At 39.2% G+C, this 23,639-nt stretch overlaps 2 protein-coding genes across 3 annotated transcripts; one reads left to right on the top strand and one right to left on the bottom strand.

Annotated features, from left to right (window-relative positions):
• The first annotated feature begins 534 nt into the window (after positions 1-534).
• On the top strand, positions 535-5,213 carry LOC102235373. The gene is made up of 2 exons (XM_005795477.2): positions 535-1,673; positions 4,821-5,213. Exons 1-2 carry the CDS (start codon positions 736-738, stop codon positions 5,056-5,058), a joined length of 1,176 nt encoding a protein of 391 aa, XP_005795534.1. The 5' UTR covers positions 535-735; the 3' UTR covers positions 5,059-5,213.
• Positions 5,214-5,890: 677 nt separating this feature from the next.
• On the bottom strand, positions 5,891-22,524 carry LOC102237237 (mitogen-activated protein kinase 9-like). 2 transcript variants are annotated; one of them, XM_005795315.2, is made up of 12 exons: positions 22,296-22,524; positions 16,413-16,559; positions 14,727-14,856; positions 14,405-14,463; positions 14,112-14,250; positions 13,245-13,410; positions 12,951-13,022; positions 9,115-9,297; positions 8,862-8,986; positions 8,714-8,777; positions 7,706-7,777; positions 5,891-7,571 (listed from the first exon to the last, which is right to left on the bottom strand). In XM_005795315.2, exons 2-12 carry the CDS (start codon positions 16,526-16,528, stop codon positions 7,435-7,437), a joined length of 1,263 nt encoding a protein of 420 aa, XP_005795372.1. In that variant the 5' UTR covers positions 16,529-16,559; positions 22,296-22,524; the 3' UTR covers positions 5,891-7,434. The 2 variants fall into 2 exon arrangements, with proteins under 2 accessions (XP_005795372.1, XP_005795371.1); XM_005795314.2 differs by lacking the exon at positions 12,951-13,022 and adding an exon at positions 11,169-11,240.
• Positions 22,525-23,639: the final 1,115 nt, after the last annotated feature.

Genomic DNA, 23,639 nt, shown 5'->3' with positions numbered 1-23,639 from the left:
AGCATTTTAAAAGGGCAAGAAGAAATTAATAGGCTGCGTCATCGGTTTGTGGTTGCAATGTGAGAAGAACAGAACATTTTAAGGGGTTTACATACTTTTACAAGTAGGAGTACTCCAGTGGGTTTTATTGTATCTGTAAACCAATTTACAGAGAAATTACCAAGGTACAATTTAAGTGTTCAACTAGCAGTAGCTGTAGTCCATATACTTCATACACTGGAGGAAAAACGAAGAAAAATTTCTGAGCAACAGAAATGTAAAATTATGATCCTGCAGGTTTTTGTCACATCTTACTTGTCCAACATCTTATCAGATTTATTGTCTGTGTTTCACACTTTGTGCCCACAACCAACATCTATTTCTGTGGTCTCAGTTATGTGTGACTGTCTTCAGGAATGAGCCGGACTATATTACACCCTGGTACCTCCCCCAGGAGCTGTGCTAAAGTAACGGCTGATGTCACGCCTGCTTAAAGACACACAGTCCCTGGTGGCTACACCCACACTATAACCTGTCCAACAGTATCTTCAAAGACAGAGCAGAGAGGGAAGCAGGGCCGCTGCACCTTCCTCTCCCCACCCCCCACCCCTCCCGGAGCATCAGGAACCTGGCACAGGGAAGCTCCATGCTGCGCACACAAACCCACAATTGCAGCCTTTAATCCCAGTTTTACAGCAGGCAGAAAAGGGGAGGGTTGACCACTGCTCTTTGCAACCCCATGTGCCTGCTTGGATCATGGAGTTACCCTGTCTTCCAACTGAGACCCCCACCTCAGCCAGCTCCTGCTCCACGGATCCCATGTACGACAACTGCCCACCTTTTGGCCAGCGGGACAGGGCCAGGGAAAAGGAAATGGAGAGCAGGGCTGTGTTTCCTTTAGTAACCAGACTCCTTGGGTCCAGCAGCCCTTTGGTCCCAGCTCTGGCTGAGGTTCATACAGTGGTTGTTGGAGGAAGAGAGCCTGGCTCCTGGCCAGATCGCAGCTACTGCAGCTGTAGAGGGACCCTGGGAGGACAGGCCTGGGAATCAGAGCTTAGTTCTAGCAAAAACAAAGGAGGAGGACAACAGGGAGTGGTATGGCAAGCAGAGGATGGGGCTTATCGGAGCCAAAGCCCCTGTCCGTCGCACAGCGAGGAGCATCGCAGTGCTTTGTCTCTGTATGATAACCTCACCGACACAGGAATAGCTGACAGCTTGGAGGAGGTCTTCGACATAGAAATGAACTTGCAAGAGCATTTTGACGAGCACGCATACACCTCATGGGCCCCTGAGCATATCCAAGGACTGATGCAGGGCGATCCTCTGGGCAAAGAGAAGAACCTCTGGTTGCCTTGTGACATCCTCCTTACCGAAGGTTGTGGTAAGCAGCACCAGAGTCCAGACCAAGACAAGAAGCAGGAGCCAGAGCTGGACTCAGGATCCTGTGCTCAAGAGGATCTGATGCTGTCATTTCCACAGCAACGCCTCACAGAAGGTCCTCCGCAGCCAAGCCACAGCCAGGATCTGTGGCCCCTTGCTGAAACCAAGCACTTAAAGGAGACACCGTTGTCTGTGAGGGTGCCCCCTCCGGTTCCCTTGGCTGACCCTTCTGCTAGTGCTCTGCGAAGCATCCTGACGGGCCTCCAGCAGCAGATAATCAAGCAGAGGGAAGAATACGAGGAACGAATAATCAGGTGATTTAAAATTAGATTTTTGGCTCAAAAACAGACATAATCAGCTACTTGTAGTGCTTTACAAAAGCTTTAATACTCCTTTAGCTTCCACAAGTTGGATCACCTTAAAATAGTGTTTTATTGGGGCAAACACAAAGCAGTGAGTGGCAATAAATTGAAAAGATGGTGATATAGTTTTCGTATATCATTTTCCTTTATGATGTTATTTGAATTCAACCTGTGTCAGGCTGTTTACATCATCAGATTACCCATTCATAATCTGGGTGAAAAGCCAGAATAACAATTAATTACAAACATGCAATAATTTATTGTTCATTTATTATTGATCTCACCAAAATGCAGCAAACCAGTATAACTACAATTTATAAAACCATTTCTTCATCAACAGTGAGTGTAAATCTGCTTATTGAGTCGATCCCTTCTCCATATCTTCTGCTATTGTCATGAAGTGCGGTGGTGAAAGCGGTGAGGGAAACGCAGCAGACCCAGATGAGATGAATGATGCAAGTTTAATGATGAAAATAGGCTTAAACAACTCCAAAAGTCCAAAAGACCTGGCAGCACAGTCAAGCGGAAGGCTAGGGCTCAGCACTGGTAGCAACAGGCTACACGCATGGACAAGAACGCATTGACAAGAACCCGACAGAGACGCTGAGACACAGGTGACACTAAATACACTGGGGGTAATCAGGGAACAAGAAACACCTGGGAGTAATCGAGGGGGAGACAGGACAACACGGAGACTCAGAGCCACAGGAAACTCAAAATAAACACACAGAAAAACACGGAACATGACAGCTATAATTCAATCTGCAAGGCTGTTAGGGTGTGTGTCCAACAGCCCTGCGTATGTTCAGAATGAATTTGTTTTTTGGCAACTCTTCGGTGTCTGTGAACATCATCTTTCAAGTCTCTCTTTACAAATTCTCAATTGGATTGAGGTCTGGAATCTAAAGTTCTTGTTAGCAGAACTACCCTGTATTTAGCTCCCATCCATCTTCCCATCAACGTTAACCAGCTTTACTGTCCCTGCTGAAGAACACCTTCCCTACAGCATGATGCTGCCACCACCGTACTTTACAGTGGAGTTTATGTTAGTTTTCTATCACTATGTACCTTCTGCCAGAATCTATGATGTAGATCTCAACAGTACTTCCAGAATAACCACCATCCTCTTGACCGTTTGTCTGATTAATCAACACGTTCTCACTCAGGCCTGTCACTTTAGGCTGGCAGCCATGTTTTAGTAGGTTTGCAGCTGTTCCATACTCTTTTTCAGATGATGGATTAAACAGAGCTCTCAGAGATGTTCAAAGCTTGAGATATTGTTTCATAAACTAAACAAGCTTTAAATGTCCCCCTAACTTTATCTCTGATCCATCCGGTGTGTTCTTCACAAACACCTGATACCTTCACAGAACATCTGGGTTCATACTGAGATGAAATTACACAGAGATGGACTAATACGTGACTTCTGAAGCCAATTGGGTTATTGGATTGTATTTAAAAGGAACTAATTGTGAATGCTCTCATAAGCTTTTAAGACTTTTATTTTAGTTCCCTTCTCAATTCTTTTCTATTTTGAGTTTGCCTATCCCTCACTGTAAATCACATCTGCCTAAATGCTACATTTACCACTGATTTACGGCGCATTTCAGTGAAGGGTAACACAATGTTCCAATATCCATAAAGGGTGCGTCTACAAAAAGCTGCGCTGTTTTGGTTTCCCAGTCCACTCCAACTTTCACCCTACATCCTGTTCAGCTCACAGAGCTAAATTTTCCCACAGGTCTCTGATAACACGCCATGATCCCAACACTTCCTGCATTAATGCTAATGCAACATCAAGTTTCCTAATTTCCGTGAATTCGGCGCTGCAGTTTGTGCTTCCATGACTTAACAGCTGGTGGGTGTAAAGTGGAAAAAAAACATATATAGCCTGACTTGCTGACATATAGAAAACAGCTCATGACACTGGAAAGAGAGCTAATTTAAGGGGCCATGCTGCTGACCTAGACACAACACATACCTCATTTATTACCGATATAGATAGAGCATGTCTCGGTGTAAGGTCACGCATTGGAACTATCCGGTGAAGACAAGAGGCTATTGCAATTCTTTTAGCTTGACAGGGAGCGTAAGAGGACAGCACCAAGGGTCAAACGTTTTTGAACACCTGCAGCCGAAGTTTTTAATCTTTTCCAGAGGTCAGTCGTCAATGACATAAGGTAGGAGTGTCAGAAATTAAGCTGATTAAGCCGAACTGTCTGCATGAACCTTTGCTGGGAGAAGCTCTTAGGCTCTGATTCAACAAAAAATTAAGGAAACTATATCAGATACCCATGATAGATGTGTGGCACTAATTAAATTTCATGGTGCTGTTTTGTGGCAATCAATAAATCTTATCTAATCTTAAAATATGAAAAGACTTAAGGAACAGAAAATCAGGCCTTGTTATCAACAGGGCACACAAAACCAGGACTAAAAGAATAAAACAATGCTTTAATAAGGATAGTGAGGTCTGTAGCTTTGAGACAAATAAGCCATAGATTTTTTTGTTTTGCTATTTTCTTTATATATTTTATATTCTGACCTGAAGCTGAGTCTAGTGAGATGTCGAGTCCTTGGAAGATTGGCAAATGTCCTAAAATGTTTTCACTTGTAAATATTCTCTTTCACTGTTGAACGATGTTTTTAAATTGTTTTGTATTGGTTTTACGTTCCTCCAAGCGATGATGGCTGTTTTAAGGTCATCGCTGATGTTTTTTTCTTCTCAGTATTGTGCCAACACCCACAAAACTCCTGCTGTTTTAGAGGTGTGCACAGTTCTCGATTATAAGTTAATCAAGTGCATGTAATTAGCAGGATTTTTTCATGATGTACCTTTTACAAATTGTGGTTGGTCACTATTGTTTTAAACCTCTTCAATTTCAAAGAATAATCAATATATAAGATGGTTTAACACAATTCTATGCTGTATTTTAGATAGATAAAAGTGTTAATCCCTTTTCTTTCCAAACTACTAGAGGCAGAATTGAAACACTGAAAACAATTCTCTCACTCACTTTTAAAAGCCACTGACCTCTTACTTTTTTTTTACTGGTCATTACCATTGCACTTTTCTTCTTCTCTTCTTACTCCCATCAGCCTGGAGCAGAGAAACGAGGAGCTGGAGGTGGAGGTTGTTCGCCTGAAGACAAATCTGTCGCAGCAGCGCCACTGGTACCAGGTGGTCCAGGCTAAGATCGTGGAGTCAGAGAGGGCCAAAGTTGCTGCAGAGCTCCGTAACGCAACGCTGCAGCGGGAGATGGATCAGTTCTTTGACACCTTCGGTGAGCTCAACAATGAGGCTAAGAAGACAGAATACATCGTCAAGAGTTTTTGAACCAAGTTAAATGTAGCGGGTTTGATGGCATGACCAGTCGAGAGAGACTGATTCCTTTAAAGCTTTTCTGATAATGTAGCAAAGCAAAACATGTTCTTCCCTGTAACAGGAGCATCTCAATAAATTAAATGATCAAAAAGTTTATTTCAGTAAAATCTCTCAAAAAGTGGTACTTGTGTAGTCATTTCATACAGAAGTTGATGTGAATTAAAGTAAAGAAATGTGCATTTAAGCAACTGAAAAATGACTTCTAATGGAGATATGATCATGACAACTTGACAATTATTCAACAAGCTATCATTTTGCACTGCACTGGGAAGGTGAGCCATAAAAGATTGTTGTTAAACAATTTGGCTGTTCAGAGAGCTGGATCCAAGTACATTAATGGAAAGTTGAGTGGAGGAAAAAAGTGGAAAAACTTTTTTTCCCTTGAACCTAAAGGCTCAAAGGGAATGTGAAACAATCTATTCAAAAGAAAAAACTAGAGAGTGAACTGAGGAGCATTTTTACTTTAGCATAAGAGAAAAATAAACACTTGCAAAATGATGCATTTCACTTGGGAATCAAGACCGAAAGAGAGAAACTGTTGAGATAAAGATTATTGAGACGCTGTGAAGCACATAGGACTTAGATTTCTAAATTTAAAATGATTTCCTGTCTTATTATAATTAAGTATTTTGTTTTAAGTTGGTTTTCTATTAGTTGTGAGAAAAATTATTAAAACGAACATAAACACTAGAAATTCAACTCTAGTGTAAAGAATCTAACATAGTTTCACATTTTGATATTTGTATTTGCTGTGATAAGAAAGAACGTCACAACCAACAAGAAGAATCACTGATGTCCACTTTATTAGATTTTAGTTTGGGTAAAGATGTTGGCCAAGTAATATTGTGGTCATTGCAGTCACACATCTCAGATAGCTCAGAGAAGAGCTAAGGAATTACAGAATGAGTTGGCCACTCGTCAGGTTGTTTAAGGCATGACAGAAAGAATAAAAACCATGTTGGTGTACAATGTGGTGCTTAAGTCCTCAGTGGCTCTGTAGTGTCATAATTCTGATTATTCAACACACTGCGCAATCATTTAGGCAAAAAGCAGCTCTGCAGTTCATATAAAAGGCTCTTCTTCGAGTTGCAGGTCTCCACGGTCTCTTAAACAGGCCCTTGTTGCTGGGCAAACTTCTCCCACGAACTCGTCCTCTACAAATGGGGCAACTGCTGTCTTAAGTGATGATTCATAGGAAATAAGGACAGCACTGTACAACTTGTACATCACACATACAGACTTAAAATAATGATTAAAAAAAAACAAAACAAAGCAAACAATACTCCGTCGGAACAATATGCATTGTGATACTGCAAGTGAAAAACACAGATCTGGATGGATTTCTCTCAGACCCACAGTATCCTGAAGGTGTGATGCCTTCATGCAAGGTAAACATCTTCATTTTGTGCTGCCTTTAGGTGAATCCTACATGTGTTCTGGCTTTATGACTAATTTGGTGACTCTCCCAGTACTAAAGGAATGCTTTAGAAAAAGAGCAGCCCATGCCTTTATTTGCCTTTTAAATGTTTTTAACGGGCTATAATGTGGCTTGTGTGCAAAATTTTGCAAGAACAAAAAAAATATACATAAATACATGTATCACTATGCCTCTTTCAGATTTATAGGATTATGATCCGCTTATACACATTTGTCATCAGTACCTTAAATTGAATTTTGTGATTCTTGCTCTACATACAGTACAACAAATGAGGAAACAAAATTGAACACTGAAACTACAGCGGCCTGGAGTAAAAAGCTCAAAATCCACATCACACGTGCCGGTTCATGAAAAACAAACAAAAACAAAAACGTTTCAGCGCAGATAGCACCACCGTGGACATCTGCAATACTTTCAGCGTGCTAAGGGTTCTAATTCATAAGATCAGCATTGGACCATCAGATGAACTTCAGATGGTTGAGAAGCTTTTGTTCTTTTTGGCGTAACATGCAACAGAGTGGCAAACGGTTGTTTAGTCCTTGTTTGCCCTTATTAGATGACAATAATGACGTTTTCTAAAAAAAAAATAAAAACTATTAAAACACAGGCATACAATGCAAACCTCTAGTTCCCCACCTACACCACAAACTTTATAGATGATCAAGTTAAACATTCACCAAGAAAAAGAAGAGTGAATGTTTTTCGTTTTTTTTTTTTACACAAACATAACTCTGACCTCCAGGCAACAGTCGCAAACAAGATCCACCTGATCACAAATGGGAAACCAACAAAAAAAAAACCTGCTTCACTGAGAGAAAAGAACCGAAACGCAAGTTAGAGGGGATAAAACCTAAACAGAGGCAGATGAAGAGCTGTGGACATTGAGGCGTTCACTGACTCTCGTCGAGCGGCCCTGTCAGCGTGTCGATGCTGCTGCTGTCTGTGTCCGACGCCAGCGTGTGCTCTGTGGACATGGACGAAATGTCGTTGGCCGAGGACGACTGGGAAGCGGAACCGGACGCCACATCTGAGACGCGACACGTGAGACAGAACCAGGACGGTGATTAAAACCCTCCAGGTGAAACCCTTCTGACAGCAGCTCATTCCAGCACACTTCCATCCACTTTAAGACAGAAACGGTGGCACATGATCTGAACCAACCTGAGCAGTCTTCTTTCATTAGACCATTCTTGTTCCTCTCCTCCCAGTCTATCACTTCTTCATAAATAAGTTCTGTGCAGAAATAGAAGAAGTATGGTCAAATGTTATTTCGGGTCTTTCTGTTAAGATTTGTGAAGCTGTAGGTAAATAAATGTTATGTCTGCATTTCTAATAATAGTAAACTACACAAAAACATAAAAGCTTTTTTAAAGCTTTTGCGTTTCCAATGGTGCCACACAAAATTAAGAGCTTGTTTGATATTTTCATCCCGTCTCTTTTACTAGCGGGATATCCATGCAAATGACTACAATCAGAATATTTCATGAGAAAATGGGCATATAATTTCTGTGTGTTCCTTCAAAAAGAATGATCAAAATATTATAAGACATAATCCAGATTTCAAATTTATAGATTTCAGAGGTTATTTTTCTACTTCAGGGTTCAAATGTAATGCCTGCAAAAAACACGAAATGTAAGAAAGAAGGAACAGATGGATGTGTTGGCAGATTAAGGGATGGATATATGGAGGTACACACTAATGGACGGAAGTGTGAATGAAGGAAGAGAGGGAGAGACTGATGGAGATAAAGACAGATGGAAGGCTAGATGACAAATGGATGGATGGAAAGGCAGATAAACTGATGCAAAAATGGATAGATGAAAAAACTAATTAATACAGGGATGAAGGAATAGATCAATGGATCAACAGATAACTGGGGAGACTGCAGGAGGTATGAATGGACTGATGAATGGATAATTCTAATAGTTCATTTGCAACATATATTGAAAAAAACTGCATAAGAGGCAGGTTGTCAGAAGCAGCTTATTTTTTTTAAGCTTTAGATATTCATCATGCAAACAATGAATCTGGAATTACAAATAATGTTATACTCCATTGTCTCTGTAATTTCTGCAAAACACAAAATTTCCAAATTCCAGACTTGGAGACTGCAGAAACCCTGGAAATAATCTAATGCTGTTTTGCGTCCCTAGAGGGCGGTGCACCACCTTTCCACTGCTCGATGGTGTGCTCTCTCTCTTCCAGCTGCTTATCTGAAATCTGAGGAGGAGGCTGAAACACAAAAGGGAACAGATCCATCAGAGTAATCGCTAGCACTGTTCCTGTGCTGAGAAAGTCTACCACTAGTTTCCTCACCGCGTCCGCCTCTGCAGGGTCGTACCACACGTGGATGTAGGGGTGATGAAGGGCTTCCTCTACCGAGATACGGCATTCCGGATCAATGACCAGCATTTTGGAGAGCAGATCCCGAGCTTGAACAGCTGGTTAGGCAAAACAGGACAAGCATTACCGTGTCTGTAACATCTCTGGGGACAAATTGGTGACTTTTGTTTCCCAGGCCAGCATTTATGCAAAGTATTGGTTTTGTTTAAGTTCCCGAAGCTCTTACTTTTCACTTTGTCTTGTTCAGATTCAGAAGGGAAAGCCCAATCCGGGAACAGCTCTGTGAAGCTGACGCCTGGATACTGCGGCTTGTTCATCACATAGTTCCTTACGGTCTCCATCAGTCGGTTCATAAACTCGAGACTGGGCGTACCCAGAATCTCAATCACTTTATTCCACTGGTCGATGTCTGGACAAAGTCGTTTGTTATGGAAAATTGTAGGCATGTACACTACAATTATAAATGAAAGTGAAAAAGACAAGCCTGAAAATTTAAACAAAGAATATAAAACAAGAAATCAGTGCTAAGATTTTAGTGGGCCATAAAGTGGTTAAAAGTGTCAATAAATTTAATATGAACAAAAAACCTAATTAGGAACCATAACCTTTACAGTGTTTTGCAAAAGTACTCACACCAACTGAACCTTTTTACGTGTCATCACTTAGACACAATGTTCAATATTAACATTTTATGTGACAGATCAACACAAATTTGTTGATTGATTGTGTCATTATTGAAAACAGAGATACACACGTATCCATTTACATGGATGTAATGTAATAATTTAAATACCTTTGTATATAGCCCGATTTATTATGGTACCCTTAAACAACTCCAGTGCAACCAATTGCTTTATAAGCCACCTGATTAGTAAATACTCAGTGTGTCTCTACAAACACTGTGAAACCAACCCCTATAATAAAGCACAGTAGAGGCAGCATCATTCTGTGGGACAAGGAGCTGGTCAGTGTTGATGGAAAGATGGATGTAAACACAGGACAACACTGGAAAAACAAACAAACAATAAACGTTTAAGGCAAGTAAAAGCTTTGAGACTCCAGCAGGACGACAACACTAAACATACAGATAGAGCTACAGCAGAACGGTGTGGAGCAAAAGCAAATTATATGCTGGAATGACCTAGTAAAAGTCCAGGTCTTAAAAATCTGTAAAAAGTTTTCATTCCCAGATTTTGCCAATTTGCCACTACTAAGAATATGTAAAAAAAACACAACTCTATTATATGGTTATGCAAAACTAATAAAGAACATACTCCCGAAGACCTGCAGCTGCAGCAAAAAGTGGTTTTACAAAGCATCCGGTCAAATACTTCAATATTCTTTTCATGTTAAAATATTTTTTAGTATGGTGCCATCTGACTGAATCAGTGGTAGAGCAGATGCTTCACGTGAAGAGGCTAAAGTCCCTGGTTCGATTCTCAGGCTAATTTCTTTCTCTCTGCCCTTTTCCTGTCATCTTTTGTTCCTTTTCTGTTCATTAAACAAATGAAAAGGCCAGAATAGTTCTTAAAATAAGCCAAGAAAAAAATGGATTCATCATCTGATCATTTTAGTTTGCTGCTGGCTATATGGTGCAGTGCTACATCAAGTAGGCATCTGACAGTCTGTACTTAAATGTAGGCATTTGTACTTTAACAACTGATAAATATCAAGGAGTGGAGAATCCATCTAGCTCTCCATGTTTGTCAGAGAAATGGGCTGGGCGGGAGGCTCAGATTCATCAAGTGGATCTTGACATTTTTCGGTTTGGTCCCCAACAGAACATAAATACAAGCGAAGGCAATTATCTTGCAGGACGAAAAGCGATATAACCTGGTATCACACTTGTTGCCTTGAATCCATTCAAAGCTACTCGCCTACAACGCAGACCCTGGTAAGTGAGAGGTGATAATTAGAAACAGAGACAAACACTATAAATGCTAATGATGTGAATTATTTCCGTCTGATTCCATCTGTCAATTAGGGAAACTGCAGTCGTCTGAACCAGAAATTGTCTGATTAATAAACATTGGCGGGAACACATAAAATCTTAGCTTAAACCCAGATCTGCTCTAAATAGTAGGGTTAAATCTACAAATATGAAGATCTATGACGTCAGACTTCCATAGCGCTTTTCAGGACTCAAGGTTGCTTTAAAATGAAATGAATTTCTATGACAATAACAGAAAACATCTTGATGTGTTTGAAGGACTACAAGACAGAACGCTCTGAATGTTAGACACCAACTGGCACAGAGACAATGAGAAGAGTGAAGGATACGATCGGTGCCCTGGAAGATGACGCTGCCTTTTACCATCTCTCCCATGATGCACCCCACTGACCAGATGTCCACTGGGAACAGAAAACACACACAAATGTGACACACAAAATCCCACAGACAAAAATTATTGCACTGAAATGATAAAAAAACAACAACAAACAAATACACAGTAACACGTCACAGTAAGGCTGTACAGATGAAGTACAGACATATGGTTTGCTCTGACTGACAAACACTGAGATGTAAAAATGCCACGCCTCATTGTTTTCAGAGAAATGTTCTGCTGATTTCTTCATGCGGTGCACATCTTCAGTCTGGCTTCAAACCGGCTGCTGCCTTCCAGGCCTTTTTCTCGCCTACGCTTATCAGTTTACACAGCTGTTGCTCTCTCCCTTACTTTCTCTTTGTGTGTGCATGCGTGTGTGTGAGTGTGTGTGTTTTTAACAGAGGAGGACGGAGTTTGTCTTTTACCCTCACTCTCTTGAGTTGCCTGTTTGCTCGGGAGCGTTATTAAGTGGCAAATGGCCATTTACTGTTTCCTCCGGTCCACTTTCCCTCAAGCTGAAAGCCCCCTATGCCTCTGATAAAATCTCCAGAGCCCTGCACATAATTCCAAGTCGATTCTTCACAAATATCACATGAATCATAAATGTAAACTTTGCACAGAGTACACCAGGGATTTTTTTAAGGCTGTATGCATCTCAACAGAATGTGGGGGGGGGGACACACCCTCTCACACTGAGTGTTTTCATCAGTGCCTCTGAGAGCATGACTGGGTTATATAACACAGCAACAATTAGGCAGTGATATTTGACATAAGTTATGGCTGTGTAACAAATAAACAGATCTATCTAAAACGATTTACTTTGTGTGGATTGCTCTTAAAGCATAATCGCAATGTTTACATCTCCTTTTGCTCGACTGACTGACTTTAATTTTTCTATCACCTGTTCCAGTCCACAAGAGACCCCTGCTTTCATCAACTGCTCATGTACACATCCCCAAAGGTGCATATGGGTACACACCACATGATAAGAAGTGGAACCATACAGACACACAGCATTTCTAAAATCTTTACAATGTTTCACTGAAAAAAAATGTCTACATAAATGATTTTCTTGCAGTCAGTTAAAAAAATTCCCCAGTGTGAAAAAAGAAAAGAGCCAAAAAAATGTCCAAGTGACATTCTGGATTAGGCAGGAAAATAATTAAGATGGCATTGTTTACGTGGCTATTTAAAATAATGATAAGAAGAAATTCAATGCACTACAAGTTGAATTTTTTTTAGAAATGGTCAAACATGAGGGGACCCTCATCCATGTTAAAGTGACATATTGTGTTCAGTTACATGTTTTTAAGCAATGTCACAGAGACTGCTGGCGTTTTCTGACGCACCGATGTCCGTGCTCTAGTTTTGGCCGGTCAGGAGCAACTTGGCTCCACCGGTATAATGCGCAGCAATGACGCATGTAGTGTAAATCTGAGATGATATAGATAGGCGTTTGTATTGCATGAAATGGTAACACCAAGAAGCCCTGCAAAGTCACTTTTATTCATCTCCTTGGCAACTACCAGGGCATGGAGACATAACATAGTTTTAGTGTTTAAAAATTATGTGACTGACTAAACTACTAGGTACAAAATATATATCTAAAGTATTTCTGAAAGAATCCTAAAAGAGTCTTTCTGGGATGCGTTTCAAAGATAAAGAAAAATAAAACAGAAGAAAAACATCAGAAACATTTAAATGAAGGTTTTCTTGAAGTAACAAGGAAGGATACAGTCCTTTCCAGGAAAGAGGACTTTATGACAGATCATTTCAGCCATTATGCAGCCAACTGACCACAGGTCCACTGAAGCAGAGTAGTTGCAGATTGAAAGCATTCAATGACATTGAATGGCTAAAATTACCACACAGAAAACTAACAGCATAACTGGATCAACAAGAACAGGCAGTTGAAATTGTTTTCAATTGTAAAGCAGAAACTTGAAAACTATAAAGATACGAAATATATTTATGTTCCTGTTTGAAAATTATTAATTTCTGTGAAAATCTGGTGGGTATTTTTTCTCACCATTCTCCTTATACTTCATGCCCAGAATGACCTCTGGGGCGCGGTAGTATCGGGTTACTACATAGGGGGTCATCATGAAGTTTGTGCAAGCTGTCCGTGCAAGACCGAAGTCAAGGATTTTCAGAGTGCAATCAGACTTCACAACAATGTTGCTGGGCTTCAGATCCTGAAGAGGAAAACAACAAAAGCATTTTACAGGGAAAAAAACCCACATTCACTGGAAAAAGACTGTCAAGAGATGCTAGGTAATGTTCCTCAGAGTTTACATCTCAGTGACTTTACCCAAAGAAAGTGTAGGCAGTGAAATGCTCAGAAAAAAATTTATAGGGAACTTGGGAGCTCCATCTCAGGCTCTACAGACTCCAGTCAGTGGGTTAAATGTGAAAAATCATGAAAACAGAATAAGTGCGGCTTGTTTGGAAGACAGCAGCAGAGCATTTATCTTTAATAATTCAAAATATGGCAGTGGAACATACAAAGCTGCCTCTGAATGAGCCATGAAACATCAAAAAGAATGTCAGAAGAGTTGTCTCCACCAACTATCAAGCAAGGTGGCAGAGGGCGCATGATTTGGCCCTTGTTTCCCATAGGATATGGGCATCTTGAAATAACGGAGTTGACCATGAACTCCTTTGCATACTGAAGCATCCAGGAGTCAAACTACAGAATGAACAAGAATTACTAAACTATGGAGTTTACATATCTTTCCCCTTTTCCTTCACATTTAATGACTAGGGAGGAGAGTTAAGGATATTTTGTATTCAGGCATCTCCACATTTTTTCTTAATACTTTTAACAAAAGAGAGGGAAGTAAAATGCACCATGTTCTGTGTCGATTCAGCTCAAAGCACAAACACCTGGACTTACTCTGTGGATGATCCCAGCTGAGTGCAGGTGCCTGATGCCACAAAGGATCTGATAGAGCAGGTAGGACATCCTCTCGTGGTCCAGGTCCATGTGAATCACCTGACATAAGCTGGCATCCATCAGCTCCATCACCAGGTAACTAAAGGAGACGAGGCGTGAATGATGCAAGCAAAGATTTATTAGAAAATCAAACCAAGAAACAATAAAAAAGAAACTGGAAAAAAATGGACAGAAAATGAAATTTGGATAAAATATTTGGACTAAGCTCTAAAGAAGCCTCCGCTGTCACTCACAGATCCTGGAACTCCTCCAGAGACTTCTGAGGCGTGAAAACATTGATCAGACGGATGATCTGCGAGCACAAAAACAGGCCATTAGTTCACTCTGTTACTCTCCCATCCACTTCACTGCACAGAGCTCACTCTTTTCTCCTCTCAGACCTGTTCATTTTTTAAAGTATTTTATGCAGTGACTTCCAGAGTTTCTTCCCAAAGAATGATTTGATCTTACACCAGCTTTATCCTGCTGCATAACTAATTAAATCACATATTTATTGAAGCTTATTTGCATCTTTACATCAAAAATAACATTCTGTTGCCTTGCATTAAATCTTACATTTTTGTGGTTGACACATTTCAGCAGCACCAGTTCCCTGTAGGCCCGCTTTGCATGGGTCTGATTCTGAAAGGGCCGACACAGCTTCTTCACAGCCACTGGTATACCGAGGACTGTATCCAGAGCAGAGCTAGTCACACATTTCATAAAAAATTAAAGAGAAAAAAAAGGTTAGAAGCACATATGTGACTCTTACTGAGAGAAGCACTTCCTCGCCTCAAGGCAGAAAGAAAAAAACAGCCAAGTTACATTTTTACTGAGTTTCTCTCATTTTAAACAAGAGAGATCAGTGTGCAGCCCTTCAAACAATGGTAAGGTTACTGGTAACAATCCAAAATAGGATTACACAGAAGACGTGTTCAAGCTGAGTACTGAACCAGCTAAAATTATTTTTGACTGTATTAATAATGTAATATTATACATCCATTAAGATGTAGAGCTTAAGTTTCTAAATAATAGCACTTCTATCTAGGCTGGCTTTGAGAATCATTAGAAACACATCCAAAGTTTTCTAAAGCTAGTCATTTGAAACTTTTTTATAATTACTCTTGTTAAGAAAACAAATCTGAAATGTCAGAAATTTAAATAAAAAATCTGGGGAGTTTTCTAAGCGGAAACATGTTGCGGTAACAACAACCCTTTTATGTGAAAAATTGACAGTAAAGTGTTCCTAGAGGAATCACAAAAGCTGTAAGAAACTTTCAGAAAACAAGATTTTCTATGGAGGCACATCAGTTGCTGTTTTAGGCTGCAAGTTTCAATAGGGAGCAAAACCACAACAAATAAAAGAAGAGCTGAAAATATTACAGAAAAGTTGCTCTGCAACCTGTGGATCTTGACTTTGGACAAATTGCTGCTGCTTTTAGCACGTTTGCAGTGTATTTCTATAGCACATCTGCAAAGAATTTCCACAACACAAAAACTCAAATAGTTCAAAGAAATACTTATTGTTTTATAAATACAGAAAGTTCCAGTGTAAACATTTTTAAGTAAAAGTTAGATTTAGGTTTCTTTTGGAAAACAAAATATAGAAAAAAAATCTTTTTAAATGCAAATGTAGCAATTAAATGATGGCTTACTTGTGTTACTTATGGTAGCAGCCGCTAATAAAGGTTTTTAAACACCACTCTAGGTGACAACTCTGTAAAAATATCACTTGTTTTAAAATGAAACTAAAAGGCATTTTAGGGTGACTTTTCTCTCAAACACATTGCATTATATCTTCTGTGCTGTGACTAGTAATGATTGTTCACAGCAGAAATGCAGATCAGCTATAGTTGATCAATTCATCTCTACTAATAGCATCATCTTGGTCTGACGCTGTTCTACATTTTAACATTAACTGTCTGGTATCCCTGCAAGATGCATTTAATAACCAAAAAATGTTTCATTTTTCAAAGACATCAACTCAAACATTTTATAAAATGAGGTACAATAACTATTCATAATATAAGAGGAAAGTCTTGGCTGTAAACACCAACTTGATATTTTGAAGAGTGCTAAACCTTTTTTTTTTATCAGGAATAGATTGCTTATGCCTAATGACTTTATAATAACTGCACAGTAGAAAAAAATACAAAATGACCTAAAAACAACCTGATTATGAAAGAATTAGGAACAAGGTCTGGAAATTTACAGCACTGAGATACTTTCACAGCCAGCAAACAAACTCTAATAGAATCTCACCAGACAATGCCTTGGGCCCCTGAGCCAATGGCACGAAGCTGCTGGTAGCGCTTGAGCACAGTGAAGGTGGAGTCCCCCACCTGGACACTGTAGAACTGGCCCTCCGCCTCACTCATCGTGCTGAGAAGTCAGGACCAGCAGCACAGTCTGTCCACACACACACACACACACACACAAAAACATGTTATTAACACTCAAACAAGAGGATGAAGAACACGCAAAGGCCGGTTAGCTTGAGATCGGGTTACTTGTTCCTTTTCCAGAGCAGTCTAAAACCCAACAATCATGTCTTGCTGCTCTCTTTCATCATTTTACAACAACAGAAGCAGAGTAGATATGCTGATGCTGAAGCTGCTAATGTTTTGGTCTGTGACTGTATGTGAACATCAAGGTCAACAGAGAAGGCTGAAAGCTTGATGAAGAGATCCTGAGGCCCTTGATGCCATCTTCAAACTCGGACTGACACGCTCATGCTAAATAAACACAGACAGAACACACTGACTAGCAGAGGCAGCCGTCGGCTTGAACATGTTTGTGATCTGACGGCAGATTAACTGTACAGCAGGAGTACATACATGTTAGGAAAACACACAACATGCTTGTGGGTTTCTAACAGTCGTGATAGCGCTGATTCCTGGGGCAGGAAGTGGAGGGGTGTTATTCTTGGCAGTCATTTCTGTGTGTGTGTTTGCATGTGGGCGAAGACACACTATCGTGTAGCTATGCAACAGCAACGAGTCACGGCTGTTTGCCATTCCCTTAAAAAACAGCCACAAGTTAAATGGAGATGGATTTTTTTTTTTAGCTCTTTGACATCAACTGGCTGGTCTGGATGCTCCAGATAAAATCCACACACAGAATCAGCAGCGCAGACCTTATGGAGACGTGTTGTAATGCCACACATTTTTTAAAATTGTAAAAATACTGGGCCTTTCCAGGCAATCTTTGTTGACTTCTTTACTTTCGTTTCACAATATTTTCACAATGTTTCTACAGTGGAAATGTTTTAAATGTCCTGAAGATCCCAGAAACTAAAAGCAAGGAGGAAAAGATACTACAAAGAAAGAAGGAAGGATAGACAGGATGACAAAAACAAGCAAAACAAAGGGAAGGATGAGATTTAAACATATATGATTGGAAATAAAGGCTGGAAGTACACAAATATTTTCTAGGCCGTTTTCTTTTTCCCCTCTTAGCCAGACCTAGAAAATATTGAAAAAAATTCAGACTGTGTTAAAACCCTGTTATATTGTTTGTTTTCACACAGAAATACACAGCTTTTTTAAATATATTGCCCTGACTAACATTACAACTTTGATAACATAACTTGCATATATTATTTGCACAAAGACAGTACTGTGTTTAACAAAAAAGCACAGTTTGTTTGGGAATAGAGATGAAAAATAATAAGCTCCTGTTATATAAAACAACACAGTGATGTCTGGTTGGCCTCTGTGGCTTTGAGGCAGCAATCTTTCTCAATCGTTCATCTTTGACAATTCTTAATTGTTTTTCTGGACATGTTGGCATTTTCAACAAACCTGAACAATAATCCGGTTTGAATTTCCCGTCTCTTTTAGTGAAACTTTGATTTCTCATTGTCTTCTTCACATCAGCTGAAACGGGTCATTGGATTGGCCACACACTTTTCTCGTAAAAATATACTGCAGCGTTCATGTGTAATAACGTAGCCCTGCAACATTATTGCTCTTTAATTCAAACCATGCTGTGAAGCTGGTCTGGTTCCTAACAAGGCTGGCCAGTCATTTTCCCATTTGGGTCACAGGAGATGTGGGAAATTGAGGGCCGGATTAATGACTGAACTCAATCACTCCAAAAATATGTTGATAGAGATAAACTCTAAATATTATCAATAATGAAATTTAACATGTCATCATGACAACTAAAGCTTTATTATAAAAAACCCCATAATTTTCATATACATGTACTTTAGGAATATGCTGATTCTCATGATAAGATAATTAAGTAAAAAATCAAGTCAACAGTGCACTTCTTAAACGCTTAAAGTTATTTCTAAACAACTTTTACCAAAAGCAAGATTTTCTAATATCAAGTGAAGTGGAGCCCAAAGCAATATTTAGGGTGAATCCTGAATCCTGTTTATGCTTGTTGCATTTGAAGATGGTTGCAGAGGCAAATGATGTTTCCTAAAAGCCATTCCTCATTTGGTAACCTTTATTTGACTAAATTAACTACACTCTGACCCTATAGACTTTCTACCTTTATACTTTTGCATAAATCTTTCTTTCTCTGTTTCATTTGCTGTATGGATTCTTTCTCACATCCATTTAGCTCCCTTCCTACACCTGAAAGGAGAGCTGTAAATAACTTAGCCGCCTGTGTTCCTCTGTCAGGAATTTGTCATGATGGTTTTTGGCACTGGGATCTCTTCACTCGTTTGGTCTTTTCTGGATTTCCCCAGGTTTCCTCCCAGAGAAAGGCTGGCTGATTTATTTTTCTCAGCACTCTCATTATAGCATGCCTTCTGAGGTACTTGATGAAATAATAGCATGGGTAGGAAAAGCCAAATGCTAATGGATTGACAGTACTCAATTACAACATTGCATTTGCTTTTTAAGTATAGAAGAACCACCTCTAAAATACAGATATTTATATTTTTATCCTAACAATTTAGATTCAGTATTGTCTAAAATCTGAATTTAATCTTAGACATGTGTGCATTTCCCATGATAAAACCTGGACTACTTACGATATCACTGGTCAATCTATCCGCCAAATTCTTATATATTTTTTTGTGTGTGTTGTATTTATATTTATTTATATTCTATATTCTTATTCCTTGTTTCTTGCATAATTTAAGGTTTTGGTTACTCACATTTAGTGTGTACCTTAGTATTTAATTTGTATTTTTGTATTCTTTTGTATTTTTGCTTACTGTGTGTTATCTTTGTCTTTTGCCTGGGAGCTGCTGGTAACTTCAATTTCCTGAGGGAGTCTTCCCAAGGGATCAATAAAGTACAAGTCTAAGTCTAAGTCTAAGTCTAAAGCCACCCTCCAAGGTGGATGAGTCACAGCATCAATTATGATCACATTTCAGGCTCTCAGTGGTGACTACATCATGACAAAGCTGCTGCTGCAAATGTAGTCAAAATCTGAAGCACACCACAAACCTCATTCCTTTGTCAAAAAGGAACAGCTAAAGAATTAAATTACTAAATGAAGTCAATATTTTAACCATCAAAAATCAACCTCACATAAAATGCCATGCAAAGACGTTTACAGAGGTTTGTTCCTAAGCAGCAAGAAAGCAGAGACCACCACCAACCATTCACTGTCTTGAAGCATTTTATGACACTAAAGAAACGCTTTAGTTAATGTTTAGCAACTTAAACATTGCTAAACATTGATTTAAAGGATAAAAAATATCTGCTCTGAGTAAAGTAATAAATTATAAATATTCAGACCTATTACAAGATGATGATTATTTTCTAGACTAATGACTGACTTAAAAAACCTGGTTGTAGAAATAAAGAACATTTAAAATACTTTTTTTCTAGTTCACAAAAAAAAAACATCTGTTACTCAGTGAAGAGTGAAATGAAAGAAAAATACAGTGATTTGTGCAAGAAGCATTTGTGAATTAACATTAGATTAACTGGGATTTTACTGATGTAACCGTTTAGATCTTGCTGTCATATTTTATTTTTGTTTAAAAAAAAAAAACCCAGATACGATATTACCTCACACTAAAAATGTTTCAAACTAAGCATTATAGCAACAAAAGAAAAAAAATCGCCTTAAGTCGACCATTTCTCTCTCAGCCGTAGACAGAATAGATCAGCGTTACTTCATCCTGGTCCTGAGGGCATCCTGTTCTGCATGTTTCTTCACACACCTGATTTAAATGAATGCGTGATTAGCAGACATCTGAGTAGATGTCTGAGGAGGGTAATGCCCTCCTCAGACATCTAATAGATGAAGAACTGTGAGCCCTGAGGACCATGAATACATCACTGCAATGTTCAGCTTTTTTGTCTTAGTAAAAATATTGTATCATAACTGCAAGTCAGCTGCAAGAATCCTGACAGAGAGTTCACATCTCTGCAATTTCTAAGTTTCTACATTGGCTAACGGTAAGTAAGGTGCTTTTCATTAAGTTTTTCATCATAAATAGTCGTACCCCACTATATATGACTGATTTTATCATACCAGTTTTTCAGATTCCTCAGATCTTGTGAAAAAGAGATGAGAAAAAACTGCAGGATGAGGTTTAATTTTTTTTAAATCGACATCAAACGTAAATGTCCAGTGTAAACTTTGTAATTCTTAAATTTTAACGTCATCTAAGATTCCTTGTATCTTCAGTTTTCTCATCCTTCATTTTACCTTAGATTGGTTGTATTTTATTATTATTATCTTTTTTTTCTTTTTACATATTTGTGGTTCTAGTGGGTATTAATTTAGGATTCTGAAATTGTTGAAGTCTTTCTCTAACGTTTCTCCTCTTAATAATTATTATTCAATCAGTCCTTGTAGCCACCATAATCTCTATTTACCTAATTTATTCTGTACTTTATTTAGAAATTGCATCCAAGTGTCAACATCTAGTTTTTGCTTTGAGGTTGAGGGACTTGGAGCCTACCCACTTTGTGCAATGAACCATTACCACTAGCAGGAAAAATGGTCCTTAGCATGATCCTACTGCCACTATGCTTGACACTTGGTGTATTATTCTTTGGTGTGAAAAATCCATCTTGATTCCAAATATTGTTACTGTGGCCAAACAGCTGAATCTCACCTGACCATGAAAATATTCTAACATGACTTGTTATCAATCCATTTAAATATTTTTGCTTAAGTCTATCCATTGAATAATTAATATCATTATTATTAACGTAAGAACAACCACTCAGTTATTTTAGCCGCAGTACGTAAGGAATCACTGCTTTCCTGCACATAAACTGTGATCATGTGAAACCAGAGTATTCTGCCTCAAGGTAACCATGAACCTCATACTGGTATGCCTAATGGTGACCAACAGGACTTTGTGGATATATGTACTTTTTTCATCTTACCAGTTAAAGAGCAGAAGAGAGCTGTGACCTTCACATAATCATCAGCATCCTCCACAGTAACTCATCATGGCTATTGTCCAGCTCATCATGAGCCTAGCCCAGCTTTGGGGTCTGACGTGGCTCTCAGTAGGGAGGTGGATAAGGAGTCATATCAGATTAACATGACCTGAAAAGTATGTCTCATTGTCATGTAGCAGCGTTATAAAACAGCACACATCTACATCCAAGACTCTGCTGCTGCTGCTGCTTCTGATGTCAATTAAGGATGAAGGGAAAGTGGCGATAAAGGATGAAGGGAGTGCTTCTGTGATTCCTCTACACATGACAGGTAAATTCACTGTATACAAGCTCAGCCTCAGTCGCTGACAAGTATCTGGCATACCAAATAAACTAGATGGGGGTGAAAATAGTACATGCGTTCATCACATCTGCAGCTGTGTTTGTGTTTAACAGCTGTGGGCATGTTTGTTGGTCTGATCACGTTAGGCCCAATGAAATGCAACTCATATGGGTCATTTGTGAACGGAGTGAATTGATGACATGATGTTAAAGCAGAGGTACAACACGGAGGTATGCGAGCAATAAAGCGGTGTGACACCGGGTACCGCTGGTATTCACAGCTTTGATACAAGAAAGCGCCAAAATAACCACTACCTGAATTAATCAAATGTTTAACCGGACACACAGTCGGTGGGGCCTAAACCACCAGCCTGCCTCCAATCTATGGGCAGCAATGCGGTAGTCGGGCCGCCGGGGCTGAGCTGGAAGCCCCGACAGTCCGAGAGGGACGACGACAGGAGGCGGTAGCTGCAGCAGTCAAACCTACCTTCTCCTTTCGCCGCTCCCAGGAAGCTCCCATGCATCCAAAACGCGAGTCAAACTCTTTCCCACTCCTTTAGGAACGACGGTGAAGTGGAGGGGGGGGGAAGTTTAAAACACCCAGAGTCGTGACTCTCACCACTGACAAACAGACAGACCCTGGTCCGAGCTAACTCCAGCGGCAGCGCGGCGCGGAGAAGCCGAAACAAGCAGAGACAGAGGAGCGAGGAAAGAGGGTGACGTCATTCCGCAGAGTCTACGTTCACAAAAAAAAAATAAAATAAAAGAAAACACATTAACTTCCTTGAGAAAGTTTGTTTAGCATTTTTATCAGAAATATCTAAAGGTACAGATTAAACCCTAGTTTTTAATCGCTACATGTTTTGGATCTGGTCTAACATAGTAGACGTGTACTTTGGTTTTCTCACTTAGCTGTCAGCTTCTGGCACTGGATTCAAAGTAAAGAAAGATACAATATCTACTGAATTATGCACTCATATTAACATCTGACAGAACGTCCCATTAAGAATTCTGTGCAAACCTTTTCAGTATACATTTTGACTGTAATATGTCATTATGGTACAATTCTCTTTAATCTTAATTTCACAGTTGGGGTGTATTTTTCGATCAATTTGTGTGTAAAAAAATATTTTGTAATGTAGCTTTAAGGCAATTTATCATACTAATATTTCATACACTAGCACAGGCTACTTACCAGACCATTTTAATATGGATTAATAAGGAAATCCTTTAGCCATTTAAATGAACCGAAAACTGGTTGGATAAGAAAAAGCATAAAATAAGAATATCTTAGTAGTACACAGGATGCAATGTCCTCTTCATTATTCTACCTTTGTTTAACCATAAAACCAAATTAATACAATAAATTTTTTATACGATTTGATCAACACTAAAAATGTGAATAAATTGAAATCTATACTTAAATTAAAAAAAATCCAGAAACAATGTAGACAGCCTACATGCTTCGTGATGATATAAAAAGTTGGTAATATTAATTTAAATTGGTTTCCATCTTACAAGTTACATTTTCAATAGGTTTCCTGAAGAATAATGTTAGTCTGCTTTATCCTCCCAAAACCAGTCATGATATGTGTTTGGGAACGTTGTCTTGTTGCGACACCGACCTAATAATTTTCAAGTTATAAACATTCTGCTACTGATTTCAGAAGGTTTTGAATTTAGACGCCCTCCTCCATTTTTATTATTCCATCAACTGCAATGCAATAGTATCACTGGCAGCAAAACAGACCCTCAGCATGATGCTACCAACGTCATGCTCGACAGGTGGTGCAGACACTGTTCTTGCCATTTAGGTCAAATAGCAAAACTT

This window comes from Xiphophorus maculatus, chromosome 23 (genome assembly GCF_002775205.1).
Source record: "Xiphophorus maculatus strain JP 163 A chromosome 23, X_maculatus-5.0-male, whole genome shotgun sequence".
In the NCBI taxonomy this organism is placed as follows: Eukaryota; Metazoa; Chordata; class Actinopteri; order Cyprinodontiformes; family Poeciliidae; genus Xiphophorus; species Xiphophorus maculatus.
Note: the sequence above shows the minus strand (reverse complement) of the source record. Positions and strands in the feature narration are given on the sequence as shown.

Coding starts and splice junctions, on each gene's coding strand:
- LOC102235373 (XM_005795477.2), top strand. CDS start 736: ATGGAGTTACCCTGTCTTCCAACTGAGACCCCCACCTCAGCCAGCTCC. Junction 1,674..4,820: donor TACGAGGAACGAATAATCAG/GTGATTTAAAAT, acceptor TACTCCCATCAG/CCTGGAGCAGAGAAACGAGG.
- LOC102237237 (XM_005795315.2), bottom strand. CDS start 16,528: ATGAGTGAGGCGGAGGGCCAGTTCTACAGTGTCCAGGTGGGGGACTCC. Junction 14,464..14,726: donor AATGTGTCAACCACAAAAAT/GTAAGATTTAAT, acceptor TTGTGCTCGCAG/ATCATCCGTCTGATCAATGT. Junction 7,778..8,713: donor CACCATCGAGCAGTGGAAAG/GTGGTGCACCGC, acceptor ATTTCTGCACAG/AACTTATTTATGAAGAAGTG.